The sequence below is a fragment of the Callionymus lyra genome, chromosome 10 (genome assembly GCF_982586985.1).
Source record: "Callionymus lyra chromosome 10, fCalLyr1.hap1.1, whole genome shotgun sequence".
Lineage (NCBI taxonomy): Eukaryota > Metazoa > Chordata > Actinopteri > Syngnathiformes > Callionymidae > Callionymus > Callionymus lyra.
Window position 1 is genome coordinate 27,674,347 of NC_141827.1, and position 18,456 is coordinate 27,692,802.

General features: G+C 38.9%; 1 protein-coding gene across 1 annotated transcript in view; it reads right to left on the reverse strand.

The window, feature by feature from the left end:
* LOC148071292 (plexin-A2-like) overlaps window positions 1-18,456 on the reverse strand; it is a 134,034-nt gene that overhangs the window by 92,355 nt on the left and 23,223 nt on the right. Inside the window, exons 2-3 of the mRNA XM_087800334.1 lie at window positions 9,646-10,968; window positions 6,100-6,282 (exon numbers count right to left, since the gene is read on the reverse strand). Coding sequence (XP_087656460.1) covers window positions 6,100-6,282; window positions 9,646-10,866 — 1,404 coding nt within the window. The 5' untranslated portion in view covers window positions 10,867-10,968. The remainder of the gene's footprint in view (window positions 1-6,099; window positions 6,283-9,645; window positions 10,969-18,456) is intronic.

Consider the following 18,456-nt stretch of genomic DNA (forward strand, 5'->3'; position numbering starts at 1 on the left):
TACCGTATAAGTTCTGTTCCCATTGTTTACTGCTTTTATGTTTATGAGTTTTTTTCTTTGGCTCTTGTGTTTTATTATTTTTGTTGTTGATTTTTCGATTTTGTTGTTCCCGTATCTCTTGTTAAAACATTTCTATGACATGGGTGTCATGCAGTGTTCTGTCGTTGTGAAGGCACTGGCTTTGAAAGGAGTTTTCTTATTTTTTCTTTTAGTTATGAGAAGACGTCTTTCTACTCAAGCTTTTGAGTGTTCTAGCAAGCGAGCGGTGGAGTGTGTTGGTGAAGCCGATGAGCTGTTTCTGATGGTCTTCCACTGCTCGTCCTCCATCTCAGTTATTCTCTAACAACTGCCTTGAGTTCTGCATGCATCACCGACTTCCACCTTAAAGTGCAAACATGTTCAATCAGCGTCAAAGATAACGACTTCTACCTGGATTCACCTCATTAGCGAGTGTGAAAAAAACCCTCTTTTGTGTTCCCGGGGAACAGGCTCTAGTTACACAGATCGACCTTTGCAGGTGACGATAGAAATGTCCTGTTTTATTTGAAACAAGAGTAACCTAATCAGAGGACGACGATGACGGACACGTCCATATGCTGCATGTAACCAGGACTTTTCAGACGGCGTGACCTTTCACCCTGGATACACCCTCTCCGTTGCGGCTGTGACCTTTGTAACGGCCCCGCTGCCACGATGATCCGCTGATGGCATTTATTGTCATGGACCGTTTCTAGCAGGGCTGTCCATTTGCCGGGTGATGGAATAGGATTGGAGCGGCGACCTCGTGCTCTTTAGGGGGCTCCTGAGAGTCTGAGTCGTGGCGGTACATTTTGTCAGTGTAATGAGAAACTTTGGCCTCTAGACATTTAGCACTTAAAGCAGAAATTATGGATTTTCCTTCCATTCCTCGGTTTGCTGGTCACTTTTTTGAAAAGCATCAACACAATTTCTGCTCATGAGAATTTCTATCCTGGAATATGTGACCTTTCCATCCGTGACTGAATTCTGGTTCATATTTTGTTGAAGAAAATGTTTTCACTCACAGTTTATTGCTGATATGTACCTGTTGCTTAATTGTTTCCAGTAGTAGCACGTTTGAATCAAGTATTATCATTCAAGCTTTGCACTTAAAAGCGTAAGAAAACCAGTTGTTTGATTTATATAAATACTAGCTGAAGTAGCCGATGTAGATTTTTTTTAAGATAGAATAGAAAATGTCATTTAACATGCTGGGTGCTAGCGTCTTTTTTCGGTTGATCACATTAGATTCCGAAAAGTGACGCAAAGTCCATCGACAGAGCATTTCATGGTGGTCGTTTTGAGTCCAAGAAGAGCTCTGTAGGACCCCTGTAGCACCCTTGAACCTGACTCAAGTGCCCTTTATAAATGTTTATATCTTTTTATTGAATATGTTACAGTAGTTTCCTACCCTTCCAAGTCCAACCCCCTTTAATCAGACTCTCCCCCCAATATCACACCTCCAGAGCTGCGTGGCATCATTTTGAAATAATACTTAAAAACCAGTTAAAAACAAAATGTGCAAATAAACCTTGACTCTGTTGATGACACAAGACAGTTAGATGCAGTACACATGCCGAGCCAGTATGTGGGGGTTTAATACTATCCAAAACAACAAATACATTTTATCTTTGTTACTTACAGATTGTTTAACAAATGCAAATTTGCTAGTGAAACTGTTTTCACATACTGGTTTGAAAAACTTTACTCCAAATATTAAGCCTTATTTCTGACATGTTCCTTCATTGAGGGCAAGAGCATGTTTTTATTTTATTGTGATTTACGAAAAAATGTTTTGATTAAGGTCAACATCTGTTGTCGTTCTTGTGTAGTAACAATTCTATTTCATGGGGACGTTGTCAATGTGGAGGGCGTTAGAGGACATTCAAACAGTCTAATAAATAATTTGAGTTGATGATACAGAAGGACAGAAAGTATCCTTCGTTATATCTTTTGATTGTGTAGATTTTTCGATCACGTGTGGTGACAAATCTCTCTCGCTTGATGACGTAATCCCGCATCTATTGAGGTTAGATCTGCTTGATTTGAGACTAAGGAGCCGAGGAGGGACGGAGGGAAGACTACGTGCTCAAGCTGGTGTGGATCCACTTTGCCAGTGTGAGTTAAATTGGAAGTATTGACGAGTCGCCATGCTTTCAGTGTCGTACTCCACTTGTGTTCTCTACTGTACGGTTAGAACATTAGCAGCTCAGACGACTCTTTTGATTAGTAATTCAAAGAAAAATCATGTTAATTCTAGTTTAAGGATTAGAAAGCGTTACGAGTTTAAGCCTCCTTTCGGCCGTCATTCAAATGTTTCACCGGTTTTCTTCAGAAATTCATCAACTGATCCGTCCGGTTGGAGGTTATGCCGAGGTCGGCGCTATTCACCACTTTATTTGCTGCTTCTTTTTCGTCCTCTCCCGATATTGTCTGCCCGTCTTTGTCCTCGACGGCTCGCCAAATGAAAGAGCTGATGCTATCTGAGCCCTGAGTGTGTCCCTGCGTGTGCGTTATTGTTGTTATTGTGCGTGCACTCGTGTGTCAGACAGATTGCTCCTCATAAGACTGAAGCCCCCGGGCTGATGTCACAACAGTCTTCTCACACATCTCCTCAGTCAGCTGCCCTCCTATATGTCGGCTACGTATGCGCCTGCAGTGAGAGCCAGTCAGCTCTGTTGGATCAACAACCAAATTCACTGCAAATATTTTCATGATCCGTCATTTCTGCATCTGAAACATGACGGTCGATCCGGCGAATAAGCTTCACGAACGTCTTGGAGGTCGCCTCATGACTGCAGGCCCCTGATGTTCAACACTATTACTGTTGCTGTGGACTTAATAGAAGGCAAATTGACTTCCTTAGGATCTCTTTGTTCTCCGCACAAGCACAAAATAGCAGCCTGTTTTATGTATGGTTTCTGAAGAAGTGTAGTAGCGTGTGCGTGCGTACACACAGTTAACAATGTAAAGATACATACTGGCTTTAATCCATTTTTTTCACTTTTTTTTTAAACAAAACCAGTGATATTTGCAACACTCCTCATAGCACGCAACATGTGACAATACTTCTCTCTCTCTTTCACTCATCCAACTCTATCTATATCTTTATCTATACATTGGAAAATGCTGTGTTATTTTTTGGGAAACTCAAATATTTTAGTGCCCTGACTTTGAATTTTCATTTTCTTATTCAGCAACTTTAAAACAATATTGAATAAACAAAAACACTTTGCGAACACAGCTATCTTAAAGATGCTAAAATGTTTTTTTGTTTTTTTTTGTTCATCTTGGTATAGTATGGCAGCTGTTAGATAACATACAGGTCAAAGAAAAATCCATAAAAATAACTTATTGTTTTCCAATAGTACTCATTGGATCTTAGTAAAAATCCTTTTTCCAGTTTTTACTTTCTTTCATTTTTTAATTTTCGATTCATATGCAAATATACAGTTATTTTACGCTAAGCTAGTTTCGCATTTTTTGTTAGAAGTTTTTTCCCCATAGTTCTTGTTTTTATTCTATTCTATTCTATTATATTCATTAAGTACAATAAATGTATTATTGAGACATTTGGGAACCTGATTTGCTTCCTTTAGAAAGAAAATAAAAGCTAGCACCAAAGACGCACAGAAGTACTAGCTAACAGGTCAGAATGATACATGTTTTCTTTTAGGTAGAAAATATTGATCAAGTTAGGTTTTGTTAAAACATATAAGTACATTTGAGACTTTGTGTCGGTTTTATTGACCTGGAATTGGTTTAATGCAAAGTATATTAAACTAGCGAATAAAAAAACTAATTTGGTTTAATTGCTATTGATGCTAATGCTAAAGACAAATGAGTTATTTAAGAAAATGTTGAATGGACTTGTATTTGTTTTCATACAAAGGTTTTACTCCCAGATGTGATTCTCTGTACTGCCCGCTCGAATCACAACTGAACAGACAGTTATTTCATCCACCATCAAAAATACCCATTTCTCTGCCTTGTCGAGGACATTTTGGCGACTCAAATAGGCGCATGAGATAAAGATTCGAAATAATCCAACATTAAAAGTCTCATTATGTTCCCCGGCATGTTAAAATGCAGCTGTTTCAAGTCTGTGGAGAGGCTGTTCAAAGTCACTGAAGTGGCTTCCAGGCACTTTGTGACGTGAAAAAAAAGAAGAAAAAGTCCATTAAGACATTCTTGAATAAGAGGCACTTCTGCTGCATAATTTCCTGTTACTTACATCCAGAAGCCGTTTTGAAGAAACTGACGCTCGCTGGAGTTTTTGGTACTTATGGACAGACATTTGCATGTTTTTATCTCGTCCGAGAGTCAAGGTTAAAGCAGAGAAATATATCGCGTGTAATTAATCCTCACCTATTCATGGGAATAAAGTGTCTCCTGAACAATGGTGTTCAAAAAAAATTGCAAGTCCAGCTAATTAAAAGGGATTATGGTTTTAATAGGTGTCAGTGGATTACAGACGATTGTTATATAAATGTACCGTGATGGTGATACGACACATTCATTTGTGGTGAATCTCTTCTTTCCGTCATTTAGCACTGGCATGAAATGAAAGAAAAGAAAAGACAAAAAATCATAATCCAGAGATACGATAGGAGATTACAGACATTTTCCCGACTCATATTGGTTGATTCATTTTGGTCTTTATAAATGTGGAACAATAGGAAGAAGATGTCTTTGCTAATGTTGCCAAACAGTGGACTAATGCCTACATTAAAGAGACACTATTTATTAAGATGAGTAAAATTTACTTTTATTTTGGCTCAGCAAAACAATGGAATTCTATGCCTGTATGTATTGGTTAGATCTGTAGTGATAGCGTAGATTTCCTCTCACAAAACTGGTGAGAAGCCAAACTCAAAAAAAAAACCTTGTAAAAACAGATGTTTTCCTCATATATATTATCGTCTCATATGGGCCAGTACTGCCTCCATGTTGGTACAGAAGTTTTCCTTACTATTTATTTATAAAAGGTCTGGAACAGTAGTGCTTAAAGTACAGCACAGGGGCTACTTGTGGCCCTTTTGCAGATTTAACGTTGGCCCCTGGCCTTACGAACTGTATTATTCAACTGTATCATATAGAATTCACCCTTTTTAAAATTTTGAAAATAAAATGTTTTGAATGCGACACAAAACTTTTCTAAAAATATCCCAAGAGTGGAAAAATCATTGTTGAACTGGATAAAGATATGATAATTTCATGTTTTAAACATCTGATACGATATATATTTCCATACACTTATAGTGTATGTATAGTTGTAACGATTTAAGGGAACATTGAGTTTTAAGGACATCTTGTGTTTGTTCCACTCGCTTTTGGTTACATTTTTGGAACTGAAAGACTAAATATAAACAATGTCATCTTTAAAAGCAGCTGGTGCTGGCTGTATCCTCTTATACCTAGTCATCGCGGGGATCTCGTAAGTTAATGACTGCTGCCATCTAACTGGCAGAAGTTTAATTGCATAACAAAAATGAACAAACGCTGTTATGTTTGCATGTTGGTTGTAAATAAAAAAAACTGTGTATATAAATAAACAAGGACGATCTATGGTAAAAAAAAATAAATGTATTTGAACATAAAAATAAAATTAAAACAGTGATGATGGAATATCGATATAATATAATGCCCAACCCTCCTCTATAAATGGGTAACGTGCAATGAAAATAGCAATTCAATGCACTAACTCAGCTTCATTTTCTTGAAAAACTAAGGTTAATTCTCGACTACATATAGAGTTGACAGAGTTCACCTGTTCTCTGTGTCCCGACTGTCTCCATCCTCACTATACTTCTATGATTTTTAGTCTGAGAATGTTTGCACAGTTAATAAGTCACAGTATAATCAAGAATTGTCCTGCGGGGATGTTTTCTTGCTGCACTATTTCATGAAGGTAGCATTTATTATTCATGTTTCTCTGGCAATCAAAGTAATTAAAATGTTGCTCATGAACTTCCTTTAAGAAATATAATTGTTCTGCTGTCTTTACCCGGGGGTCACAATCCTTCAAACCGGACACATTTATTTTCTAGTGAAAGTTAACTGTAATGTTGGTTATCGTACCTTCTTGAGGCGTCCGTTCCTGGTTCCTAGAAAGACCACGCAGTGTCCGTTGTAGATGTAGGAGGTGATGGAGGTGAGGCGCTCCCGGCTCTCCATGAACACCGTGTGACCCGACACGAGCTGCGAGCCGCCGAGAGGCTGGTTGATATCCAGGCCGCAGAAGTGATCGTCGATGGGAACGGGCTTCAGTGGAGAACGAGAACACAATCAGTATTTCAAGGCAGAGGTACAAAAAGAGAAAATCACTCTTGTTGTGGGGTTGAAATAAATATTTCAGGTAAGAATAGCTGAAGAAAAGTCTCTTGTTCAACCGTCTGACATATTAGGTTCACAGCAGATGTCGTGGTGTGATTGCATTCAAAGGGTTCTAAACACATCTACCAACATGCTCCGCCTAATTGTCTGCCGCTTGGGATTCTCTTTCTTTCTTTTTTTAGGGCAGATATTTTCTTCTTCTCCACCAAACGTTTGTTACACAAACAATGGAGTTTAGCAGCAGTGACATGAATATCATCAGCCAGCCGTGAAAATGTTTCTTGAGAATTAAAAGACATGTTTCAGGTAAATAAGATCATCACACTTTGTTGTTTTGTCACCATTTTAGTGTTAAGTCAAGAAAACAATGAACACATTGTAAGTAAGTAATTTATATTTATAGAGCGCTTTTCCAGACCAGGTGCAAACAAGTTCAACATGGTTGTGTTTCTACGCTCAACTGTACAGTTTATTTTGATTCATTCACATGTTTGAGATTTTTTATTTCAAACATTATCATTTATAAAGTCATATGATTTTTTTTTTCACGTTTATGCTCATTAATTAATCAAATTTTATCATCATTATCATTTAAAACGTTTTTAAGTTTAAACCTGTGTTTTCCAGCTAAAAATAATTTTATTAAAATATATATATTCTGTATATATATTGATATAGTTACCATTTACCAATTAAATATAAACAAATTATATTACATTTAAATAATTATATCAAACTTTGCACTTATATAAAGTGGATATTGACATATTCATTTGAGGGAATTTATTTTTTGGACCAACAGAAAAAGTATAGGCCTAGAAATAAATGTAAATGTCTTGCATAAAAAATAAAATAAAATAAAAAATATATATATATATATATATATATATATTACAATCACATCCATAAGACATGTAATGCATTTGTAAATAGAAATGTAAAAGTTGTGGCAGTTAATAATCATGCATGTCAACTTATCACATGGTTTGTTTTATTACTGGTTAAGAGCTTAAAGTAAAGCAGTAACACTGTCTTCTTATTACAATGTAATAACAAATACCATAACATTAACTTCTGAAAAGATGTTCAGACCAACCAATAAAGTTTTGTTTGTAATTACAATGTATTTACAAGATATTGTTCCCACTTTACTAAATCAGTCAATACTTAGAAAAGCTTGTATTAATGTGACATATATGATAATAAATTGTCATAATTTCTTCTAAAAATCCTTATAAATGTATTCAAACGTTTTATGAATTAACTTTATACAAAGTGCTACCAATTTTTCTCCTTGTCTGTTAAATATGTTGGATTATAATGGTGTCGGTATTTTAAATGTATATTGTAAAAAAAAAAGTTTACTAAGAACGATTAATCATGTTACAAATTCTTTTTTTTTATTATTGTTTTGCCTAAAAAGTGAAAGACATAAACAACTTAATAAAACCTTCAATGGAAATAAATGATGATTCATTAAAAATAACAGAGACTACCATAACTGCATGATGTCATATTTTCTAAAACCAAAATGGTCTCAGTGGAAATGACCATGAGTTCAAGTGCTTGAGTAGATTTGCAATAAAGTCTTCATAATAAATGGGAAGATCAGGTTTGTTTCATGATCACGATCAAAACATTTTAAGCTAGTAAGACTTGACCTTAACTTAAGAGAGGTCACATCAACCGCAGAACAGTTCCTACCGCCAGAACTAACCAGATTTCAAACCCTCTCATCGTAATCCCCCTATGCTAAGCTACCAAGCTAACAGTCCATCAACTCACATTTTCTGTAAACATTTCAATGTAACTTTGCCTCATTTGTTTCTGACCCTAAACCCAAAAAATCTCTTTCATCCCACACCGCCATGATTGCAGTCTAAATAGCTAAGAGAGCTGTGCCCGAAACAGCGTTCGGGTTTCCTGGACCCGAGAGGACTGGCGGGGGATTAATTCCACAATGCTAATCAGAGAAGTTTTGTCTGAAGCTTTGATTCCATTCAGGGTTTTTTTTTTGGGCACCGACCGCCTTCCTCTCATCCCTCTCTTCCCTCCTCATCTCCAGCCCTCTCTCTTGTCGCTGTCAGCACTATTTAAACCATCAGAGACCTGTTCTTGATCTGAAGAAAGGGGGTCTCTCTTGTAAAACGTCCGGAGCCTGCGTCTCGTTAAAGTCGTAATTCTTGGTAACGAGCGGCTCTCGTCGGAGCCCGTCGTGAAAACAATGGGATTCATCAAACACATGACGGATCAGTCCATCGATTCCGACGTGCAATCACACAAACAAGGCGTAATGAAAGTAATGTAATAAAAGCCCAGAAGGGCGGACGCTGATGCGGAATAGCAGGATTATTCATTTTGGCTGTCAGCGCTTTATATCTTAAATGGACTCATAATCAGCTCAGTGGTTTAATCAAGTCTGTCCGATGTGTGTTTGTTAGACTTCACTAGAAATCTCTTTTTCTTTTTCCCCTCGACAAGCGAGTGTTCATTAACGTATAGCTTTTGTTCAGAACCATGACCCGCATGTGAAGACGCTGTCGCTGATGGCACAAGACGAAAAAGTCAGTGGATCATCACAGTGATTACATTTCCTCCCGAGGGCGACTGTAAATGTGTATATGAAATGTCATCGCAATCCATCACCCGAGACATTTTCCTATAGAAGTGGTGAAAGGCCAAGACACCGGCAGCAAGTAAAGGATCAAGAAGTGATGAAGTAATAAAGCGTTTGAGCTTTTTTGAGTTTGAAGAAGCAGCTACTAACTTATCACTATATACACTTTCAAAGAAATACATTTTTCTAACTGTAGATAGTCTGTTTTAATACACTTTTAAAAGGGGTGGGTTGACATTTTCTTAGACATTTTATTAATAAAATAACCCGAAAAATCTGAAACTATTTACGTGAAATGATTGAGGAAACGTTTCTACTGGACCAGAGATTTTCTGTCGGGGGGGCGTTACATCGTGAAGGGTCGCATCGAACCACCCTAGATTTAGAGTACAAACCCTGATTATCTATACTTATTTATATATATATTATATATTCCCCCTGTGTTTGCATATGTTTACTCCGGTACTCCGGTTTGGAAAACATACAGAATTTGATTGGGAAATCGTCCGTAGATGTGAATGGCTGTACATCTTTGTGTGCCATGTGATGAATTGGCATCCTGTCCAGGGTGTCCCGCGCATCTCGGCGGAGAAGCTGGGACAGGCTCAAACCCCTTAGACTCTCATAAGTGGCAGAAAAGGAATACATTTTTGAAAGTATGAAAATCAACCTACCGCCTTAGTACACTGCACGTCCTTCCCCAGCAGCCAGTGCAGCTCCAGGTTTCCTTCCCCCTGGTAGCACGACTGCAGTCGCTCCTTGATACGCATGTTGATGTCGTGGATGGTGAAGACGCAGACGGCAGTGTGGTCCGGCGGGTCGTGGTACTGCTTCTGCCCTTTGGAGAAGACGCCGAAGAGCACGTCCTCCTGCGCGCTAATGTTGAGCGCGTTGGCCAGAACCCTGCCGGCTTTTGACAGGTAGGCGGTCTGCAGCAGCCGGTACTCCTCGCCTTTATGAACACACCCCACAGGAAGTGACACGTAGGAGTGAAACTTTTTATCACCTTTGCACAGGCGAATGATGCGAGAGGTGTAGAACAGGTCGCCCGGTGAGCTCCCGGCTGGCATCCCGTTCTCGGGGGTCTCGGGCTGCACGGTCATGAAGTAGACGAAACTGCCGCTGGCAAATCCGTAAACGTAGTAGATGTCAAAGTGAGGAACCAGAGCGAGTGTGTCTGAGGGGATCTTGATGAGCGAGGACACAAAGTCGGTGTGGAGCTCATAGTCCAGCATGGCCGACGATTCTGGATCACGCGGAAGTTTGCGACTTGAGATGGTCGGAAAATAGTCCTGTTTGCCTCCAACCGCGGTTCCAATGTACAGGGTTGCATCCTGACCCTGCGAGGGGACCACCACCCCAAACATGGTCCCCGTCTGGTTATCACTGGAAAGGTAGTGCTCTTTCTTGTGAGTGGGCTCCACCAGGATGAACAAGTCATCCAGTCTCATCAGCTTGCAGACGCCCTGGTAGAGGCTGCCGCACGCCAGCAGCCGGTTGTGAGAGTAGTCGATGAGCAAGAGTTTGTTCACGTTGTCCGTCGACGCTAACGGCTCGGAGCACGGCTGCACGATGAGCGGAGGGTAGCAGGCTTTATTGTCGTACTCCGGCCCGGTGTCATGCGACACGAGCAGTGTGAGGTTGGCCGACAGCTTGTAGATCCGGTTGACGGCGCCGACGTACAGGGCGCCGGTGGACTGGTGCACGGTCAGGTGGTTCAGCGACCAATCGCGACGCTCTGACGAGAAGCTGTTGAGAATCTGCCCAACGGTCCTTTGGTTGAACAAGATCAGAGTCAATAGCAGAAGAGCCCCGGGCCATGACGAGACCTTTAGAGGACCGTGACCTTTAGCGAGGCCGCAGTAAGTCCATCCTTTATCCGAGCACGTTCCCATCCCCACAGGGCAGAAGAACTCTCTCAGGGACTGTGTGTCAGCGAGGAGCCGCAAAATAATGAGCCTGTTGTCTCGTCCTCCTTAAGTCATCTTCATGTCCGTCTGGAACAGAGAAGGAAGGATTGGTTGAGAAATATACAAAGATAAACAAACTTCCTCGTAACTCTTCACTGTATTTATTCATAAAACAGAAGTAGAAACATACACACATGCCACCGCAACACAAAAACCACACACAGACCCCAATACAAAGACAGAATCACACAACCACATGCCACCCCAACTTAATAAAAACTTAACAAAGACACACAAAATCAACTCAAATACCTCAAAACAGAAATACACACACATGCCACCACAAAACAGAACCCCAACAAAAAACAGTCACACATCACCTCAAAACAGAAATAGAAACACACATATGCCACCCCAACACGGACAACACACTACACACTAGGACACAATACACACCTTTCAAAGACTAAGACAGAAAAAATTAAAACCCAAATACCTGGATAAAAATACACACCAACCCAAAACAGTAACTGACATACCCCAAAACACAAATATACTTTTCATGCAAGTCACCACAACACAGAAAAACATTACACCATACACCACCCTCACACAGAGAGCAACACACATGCCACCCCGACACAGAGAGATATAAACATGCCACCCCAACACAGAGAGATACACATATGCCATCCCAACACAGAGATTTACACACATGCCATCCCGACACAGAGAGATACACATATGCCACCCAGACACAGACAGATACACACATGCCACCCGGATACAGGAATAAACCAGAAATGGAAATATACCCCAAACAACCCCAGTGCAGACACAAACGGACATTTTCTCTCTACTGAAACATGACACTTTTTAAATTCACATCTTCAGTTTGTTCCTACAATAAAGCTGGCATTGGTCCGATCATCACCAAAGCAGCAACATATTGTAGCTTGGCTTCCTTCTGTTAGCGACTCCTAATTAAAAGATTGAAATGTATTAATCATGTGTTCATATTTTGGACTCCCTGTTTTCCTTTCTCCCCTCCATCTTGTCGGTTTAAACGCTTGAATCCAGCAGGAATTAATCACTCTCCACTGCAGCTGACGGTCCTAAATTAATCAGGCTTTTTTTTTTTTTTTTCTCAGAGAGATGGCAGGGAGTCATTAGAGATTCGGAGCCAGCCGGCTTCAACCCTCACACTTGGCTTTTTAATTTCATTAGCATATTTTATGTTGAAAATTTCCACAGGATAAACATTGTCCTCTGAACACGGCCAGGAAGATGGATCCGTTAGAACTCTGACAAAGACTTCTCTCTCTTATTAATGCCGGTGATGTATGACTCACTGTAGGGGCGTGTTTAAGATACAAAGAAGCTAATTAAGAACATTTATTGAGGAAAAAAGATCAGTCTGTGATGTGCATGGATTCAGCAAATTTGCTTGAAGTTAAATGGTTGTTCTTTAAACATAAATAGGTAGTTCTATTAAACAGTGCCTTTTTGGGTCCGAACGCCATAAAATGTGTCACTAAATATTTAAAAGGATTAAAATATTTAGTAAAAATGCTGAACTATATTGGTTTGAATACCATTGGTTGAAACATAAAATTCAACTTGCTTTTACTAAGTTCATTAATTGACAGTAACCCCCAACAACGTATTCATGTTTTAAATTACTTTGAGTTTTTTAAATCAAATTATACAATTTAGAATTCCCCAATGTCCTCCTCGAGCCAAGGTCTCAAGCAGTTGCCTTGTCAGTAGAAAAGTGTCTATTTTACTATTATTATGTTTAGATTTAAGTAACACAATTCAAATGTAGGATTTTAAATTAACTTTTTTTCATTATTTTATTTGAACTGGGGAGTAGAGTTAAGGAAATGTCATACTGTGTGGCAATCATTGTGTGGTGTAATGTACCAGCCATCTGCCTCTCTGTATATTTTGGAAATTATAATACAAAATACATATACTATGTATATCTGCAATAATAACAAACATTATTATTTCAAATCTCTTCGACTTCTATAATATACAATAATATATAAATATATGAATCATGGGTGAAATAAAGAACTGTTGTGTGTAACGGGATTGTTAAACTTATATACTATTAATAAAAGCGTATCCCCGATTAGGGGGAAAATATTTTTGGTCTAAAATAATAGAATTTGTCACTAAATATATGTAAAGTGATTTAAATGTTTGTTGAAACTCAAAAGCCATTGTTTTCAGTGATGGAACATTCTTTGGAAAGAGCCACAGTAATAAATTCCTATTTTAATTCATTTTTGTTCTTTTTTTGGAGAGAAAAAAACAATTACATGTCTTATGAAACTGCCCACCTGGAGTTGCCTTGTTGTTAGATTGGCTATTATTTTTATGTATTACATTTAGATTTAGTTTTACAAAACAATATAAACGAGAGATTTAAATTCATTCCGTTTTGGGTTTTTGGGGATGTACAGTAAAGGAAATTTAGTTCTGAATTACCACCACTACCCACAATACAACACATTGTATCGCTGATAATTTGGAAATTAATGTTTCATATATAAACTATGTCAGGCTGCAATGGAATAACAAACATTAAAATTAAATCTTTGATACTGATAACTACATAATTCCATGTAACGGTGACTGACTGAGGCTTAACTCTGTGACTTATAAAAAATAAAAAAAAATAAAATGCTTTGAAAAACAAAAGCTGAAGATTCTGTTTTTGTCATTTCCTCAACTACAACCTTCTATACACTTCTGTTAAGAAACCATCAAAGCGTCTTCTTGTAAAGTCTCCCCACATTCCCAAAGCTCTGTTTTGCCAAGATTCAAAAGCATTTAGCTCGAGGGCACGCAGGAGTATTTCTGGCACCATCAATTGCGAAACGGAACGTTGAATTCCTGCTGTAAATAAAGGTTAAATGAAGACAGCCGTGTCAGATCCTAAAGTGTGGGGGGGTCATCGTCGGGGTGGACGCGCTTCCTCGGCGAGCGATGCCAGGCTGGAGTTGAGCCGAAGCCAGAGACGGAGCGGATGGACTGACACTGAGCCGGCTGGACACGCTCCAGATCCACTCCAGCGTCTCTGCTCCATCTGTGCCCGCCACGCTCGCTCCAGAGAGGAGCAGACATTGAAATGTCTCAACCTGCTCGGTCCGATCTGGCAGGAGCGCTGGGAGCATCCGATTGGCCGCCAAAGACCAATGTTTATCACTTTCTTGTTGTCTGACGTTACGCTTTGTGTGACAGTCGTTACCGCTGCCAAGGAGGTTATGTTTCCCGCGGGCGGTTTGTAAACAGCAGAACTAAAATGCCAAACAACAATACTTTATAAAGTTCTGTTGTTGGTTTACAATGGTAGAAATTATCACTGCCTGGACGCAAGAATGATTTTTAGGATTTCCTTTTTTGAATTGCTCTGAACAAAAGTCACCAAAAAAACATTGTACAATACTCGGACATCAACGTACAATACTTGGCTATCAACGTACAATACTCGATCATCAACGTACAATACTCGGCCATCCACGTACAATACTCGGCCATAAACGTACAAAACTCGGCCATCAACGTACACTACTCGGTCATCGACGTACAATACTCAGCCACCGGCGTACAATACTCAGTCATCAACGTACAATACTCGGCCATCAAATTATAATACTCGGTAATCAACGTGCAATGCTCGGCAATCAACATACAATGCTCGCCCATCAACATACAATACTCGGCCACCAACGAACAATACTCTGCCATCAACGTACAATACTAGGCCATCAACATACAATACTAGGCCAACAACGTATAATACTTGGCTATCAACATACAATACTCGGCCAACAACGTACAATACTTGGCTATCAACATACAATACTCGGCCATCAACGTACAATACGGGGGCGTTGAAAGACCAACAGTGCTAGTATCGCAAGCTCTTCCAGAGTACTTCCTATTTATATGGCCTGCTACAGTTTGCCACAAACGAGCGTAAAATATAGACTTCTTTTTTTTCACCGAACAATAATATGTTTTTAGGCATATTTTGGGAGGAAGTTCGTCCCGGGCGCTCAGTCGCTACATTAAAATGAACAAATACTTTAAACTAAAACTTTAAAAAGGAGCAGATTACTCCAACATTATTTGACATGAGGGTGAGTAGAAAATGAGTGAAGTTTGAATTTTGGGTGAACTATCACTTTAAGGTTCCATTAAAAAATATTTTAAGTAAGTTAAAAAAAAGATTAAATGAAATATCTTTTAAAACATTCTCTGGTTCGACTTGTGAAAAAAGAGCTCATTGGCTCTGATCTACGATATCTTGTTTTTCTTGTATTGAGTTTCACAACAAAGGATAAACACTGAGAGAACTTTAAACTCTCAGGAGTTCGTAACTCGAGAATTCCTTCATCTATTATATTTTTTATTAGAGTAATCATGACTTTCAGTGATGTTGTTCAGCGCCGTTACACAAGCTGATCAGCAGATGGAGAAAACACCGAAAACGCCTTCATTACACTTTTTAATTGAAGCTCATATTTGGAGCGAAACACGGGATCGTTGCCGTCTTCAGACGAGCCGAGGCTTTCAGCCACTGAGGTGTAACAAACAGAAGGCAGATGATGTGATGACTGATGATCCCGAGACGCCGGGTGTTTGAAAGGGAAAACTGTTTTTTTTTTCTTCTCACAATCCAAGATCAGTGAGTGAACCTTCACAAGGCGGCGCAGTGTGTCAGTGTCGCAAAGCGATACTCAAGCGCCGTGCTACAAGGGTTCGCGCTCAAAATACCATCAGCTGTGAACTGCAGAAGAACCAGATCATAGGACCCGAATGTCAAACTCTCACTAGGAGGCGGCATCTGAAGCACTCGTCTAAATTGCGACCTGAACTACATCCAGAAAAGACTAATAATAAAACTTGACCAAACACATCCTCTGTTCATTCATCTTTCTTCTATCTTTATCTCTAACACAATCCATGAAATGAAAGTATTTCCCCTCTTTCAACATCTGTTCTTGGATGGGATTAATTGTTGTCATTGATAATCTCCTATCTAAGGACACCTCGAGGCAAAACTTGCGATTGTTTATCAAACCAATCACCAATCATCATCACACATCTCAAGCTCCGGTGGGCCACACAAGATCACATGAACGGAGCCTTGAGCTTCCAAATGTCATCCCAAAACAATATTGTATTTGTCTCGTGTCCGTAGGTACGAAAAACACGAAGATTACCATCTGGATCCATCACTCTTAACAGCAGAAAACAAATCTATGCATTCTTGTTGTACTTTGTTGTGCGAGCGAGTTCCTGTATGCTAATTTCAATTTGACCAATAATGGTATCAAGAGATTTCAAGTTAATCTAAACTTTATCTAAGTAGCACTCTTGAAAAAGGAATTTTGTTATAAAATTAAAACTAGCTGAAACACCTGGAATTGCCGGGAAATAACATATGAGGTTGTTTAATATGTATTAAATATAGTATACTCTTCAATCTAACTGAATTTTGATGTGGGTTTTTTGTCCCCCTTATGTGGCCCCCGTATTGAGTTGTTGCTCTATAGTCTACATTTATTATCAAGCAATTTTCAAGCAAATTTACCTTTATTAAGATTGGACCTATTTGTTTTTTTAAGGACTCCTGAACCTTTTGACCTCTTTACAATTAGGAAAAGGCAATATCTCTTACATATATCACAGTATATCATTTTATTGTTAAATTTTAGCGAAAATTGTATGTATTTGAATATTCATGGATGTTTTCTGCCTTTTTCTTGACCAGATGGAATATTTTGACAAGTGGTCTTGTTCAGTGAGTGTATTAGACTATCATATCAAACATACACAGATTTTCTTTATATATAAATAAATGTTTGACATTAAATCAATTAGTTTGAGTTGAAATGAGCAGCTTGGCAGAGGTCTGCGCTTTGGAAGTGCTTTTCTTGTTTGTTGCGCGACGTTAGCCCAACTTTTTGCTGGGCTATCCTATAAGATAACCCTAAAAATTAGCTTGTATGTGTGCCGCGCTGATGACCTGCTCACTGTGTCTCCCCCACCTCTCTCCCTTACTAGCTGGGACAGGCCAGTCTTACTCAACCGAATTAGGGAATACTAATAGCCAATAATTAGGGAATTGATATTAAAACCTTTATTGTGAGTTATCTTTGTGAAATCCGACACTGGTTGTGTGTTCAATTTATCGCACCTTTGATAAAAAAAATAATAAGCTGAGCCAGAAGGCAAAGTTCAGTTGCTGAGATAATAAAATCACGAGCACTTGAAGTGGTGTCTTGGTCCCTCTGTATCAAGCTTCAAAGTCAGAACAGCAAAGTGTTTTATCGTCTTTTTGATGCAGCAGATTCCGGTGGTTCTGAAATCTAGTTAGGATGTGACCTGCTCACCTTCCTCTTCCCTTGCTCAGCATTTCTGTGTATTAAAGAATGTATTTTTAATGTCTTGAACGCGATAAGTATGTTCCTCAGAAGCAGCAAAAATCGGGTTTATACGAAGAAAATGATGTTAGTAAAGATGATTATAGTTGTCGACCCTGTTGTTCCCGTCAACCGTCACCACGTTATTAAAAATGTAACAATTAGGAAATGATAAGATTCCTGTCTTTGTCGTGTGTTTGTGTTAAAATACACCACGTCTGAATGAAGATGACAGATACATCCTCTTTCATATCCCGCGCCTCGAAGCCGTTGCTGCAGGAAAACATTTGTCCACTAAATGCACGAGTCTCTAAAATCTTGCTGAGCCGACGACTCTCTTCTCCACTTTGTTTTTCTGTTTGATAACTCTTGAAGCTCTTGTTTAGTTTCAGAGCTGGCAGGCGAGTGACAGTGGCCTCTGGGTAACCTGTCGTGGCCGTAAACCTTTTATAGCCTTCATGTGCTCTCATTAAAGCAAATTTCCTGCAGAAATCTGAAGCGTCTCATGTGAAAACCTTTACTGAGTCTGTTGTGTGAAGTCTAAACTGTGCCCTGCAGAGTTGATTGGCTCATCGTGGGAATAAACATAAAGTGTTGATCATTCTTCCTTAAAGAAAATCCAGGGCCATAACATATAATGAGCATTAAAGGTATCTGATGGTTCCTTTTTAAAGGTGATGTTTGTGGTGGTTTGTCCTAAGATTATTGATAGTTTGAGGGACGTTCTTGACGGATCTTATAAAAGGCAACTAATCAGGAAAACTTGAGCGCAGAACAGATTAGAGTCGATAAGATTTATGACAAGGTTCGACGAAAGAGCCATTAAATTCTTGATTGTATTGACAACAGCGCTGAATTTAAAATCAAAATTATCTTGGAAAAAATTCACATGGACCTCGAAATAAAAGAATCGTCCCCATAATTTTGTATCTACATTTAGCACAATTAAATCCTTATTTTCTTGATTTCTTTCAGCACAGCATTATTTTTACTTAAAAACAAAAAGTTAAACAGCTGTGTTCTTATGCTTACATACATATTTTTGACTTGGCTGCAAAGTGTTTTTTTTTTATGTGCCAAGAAGGGATATGCAAAAATAACTTGAAAACACTGATTATTTCTGATAAAT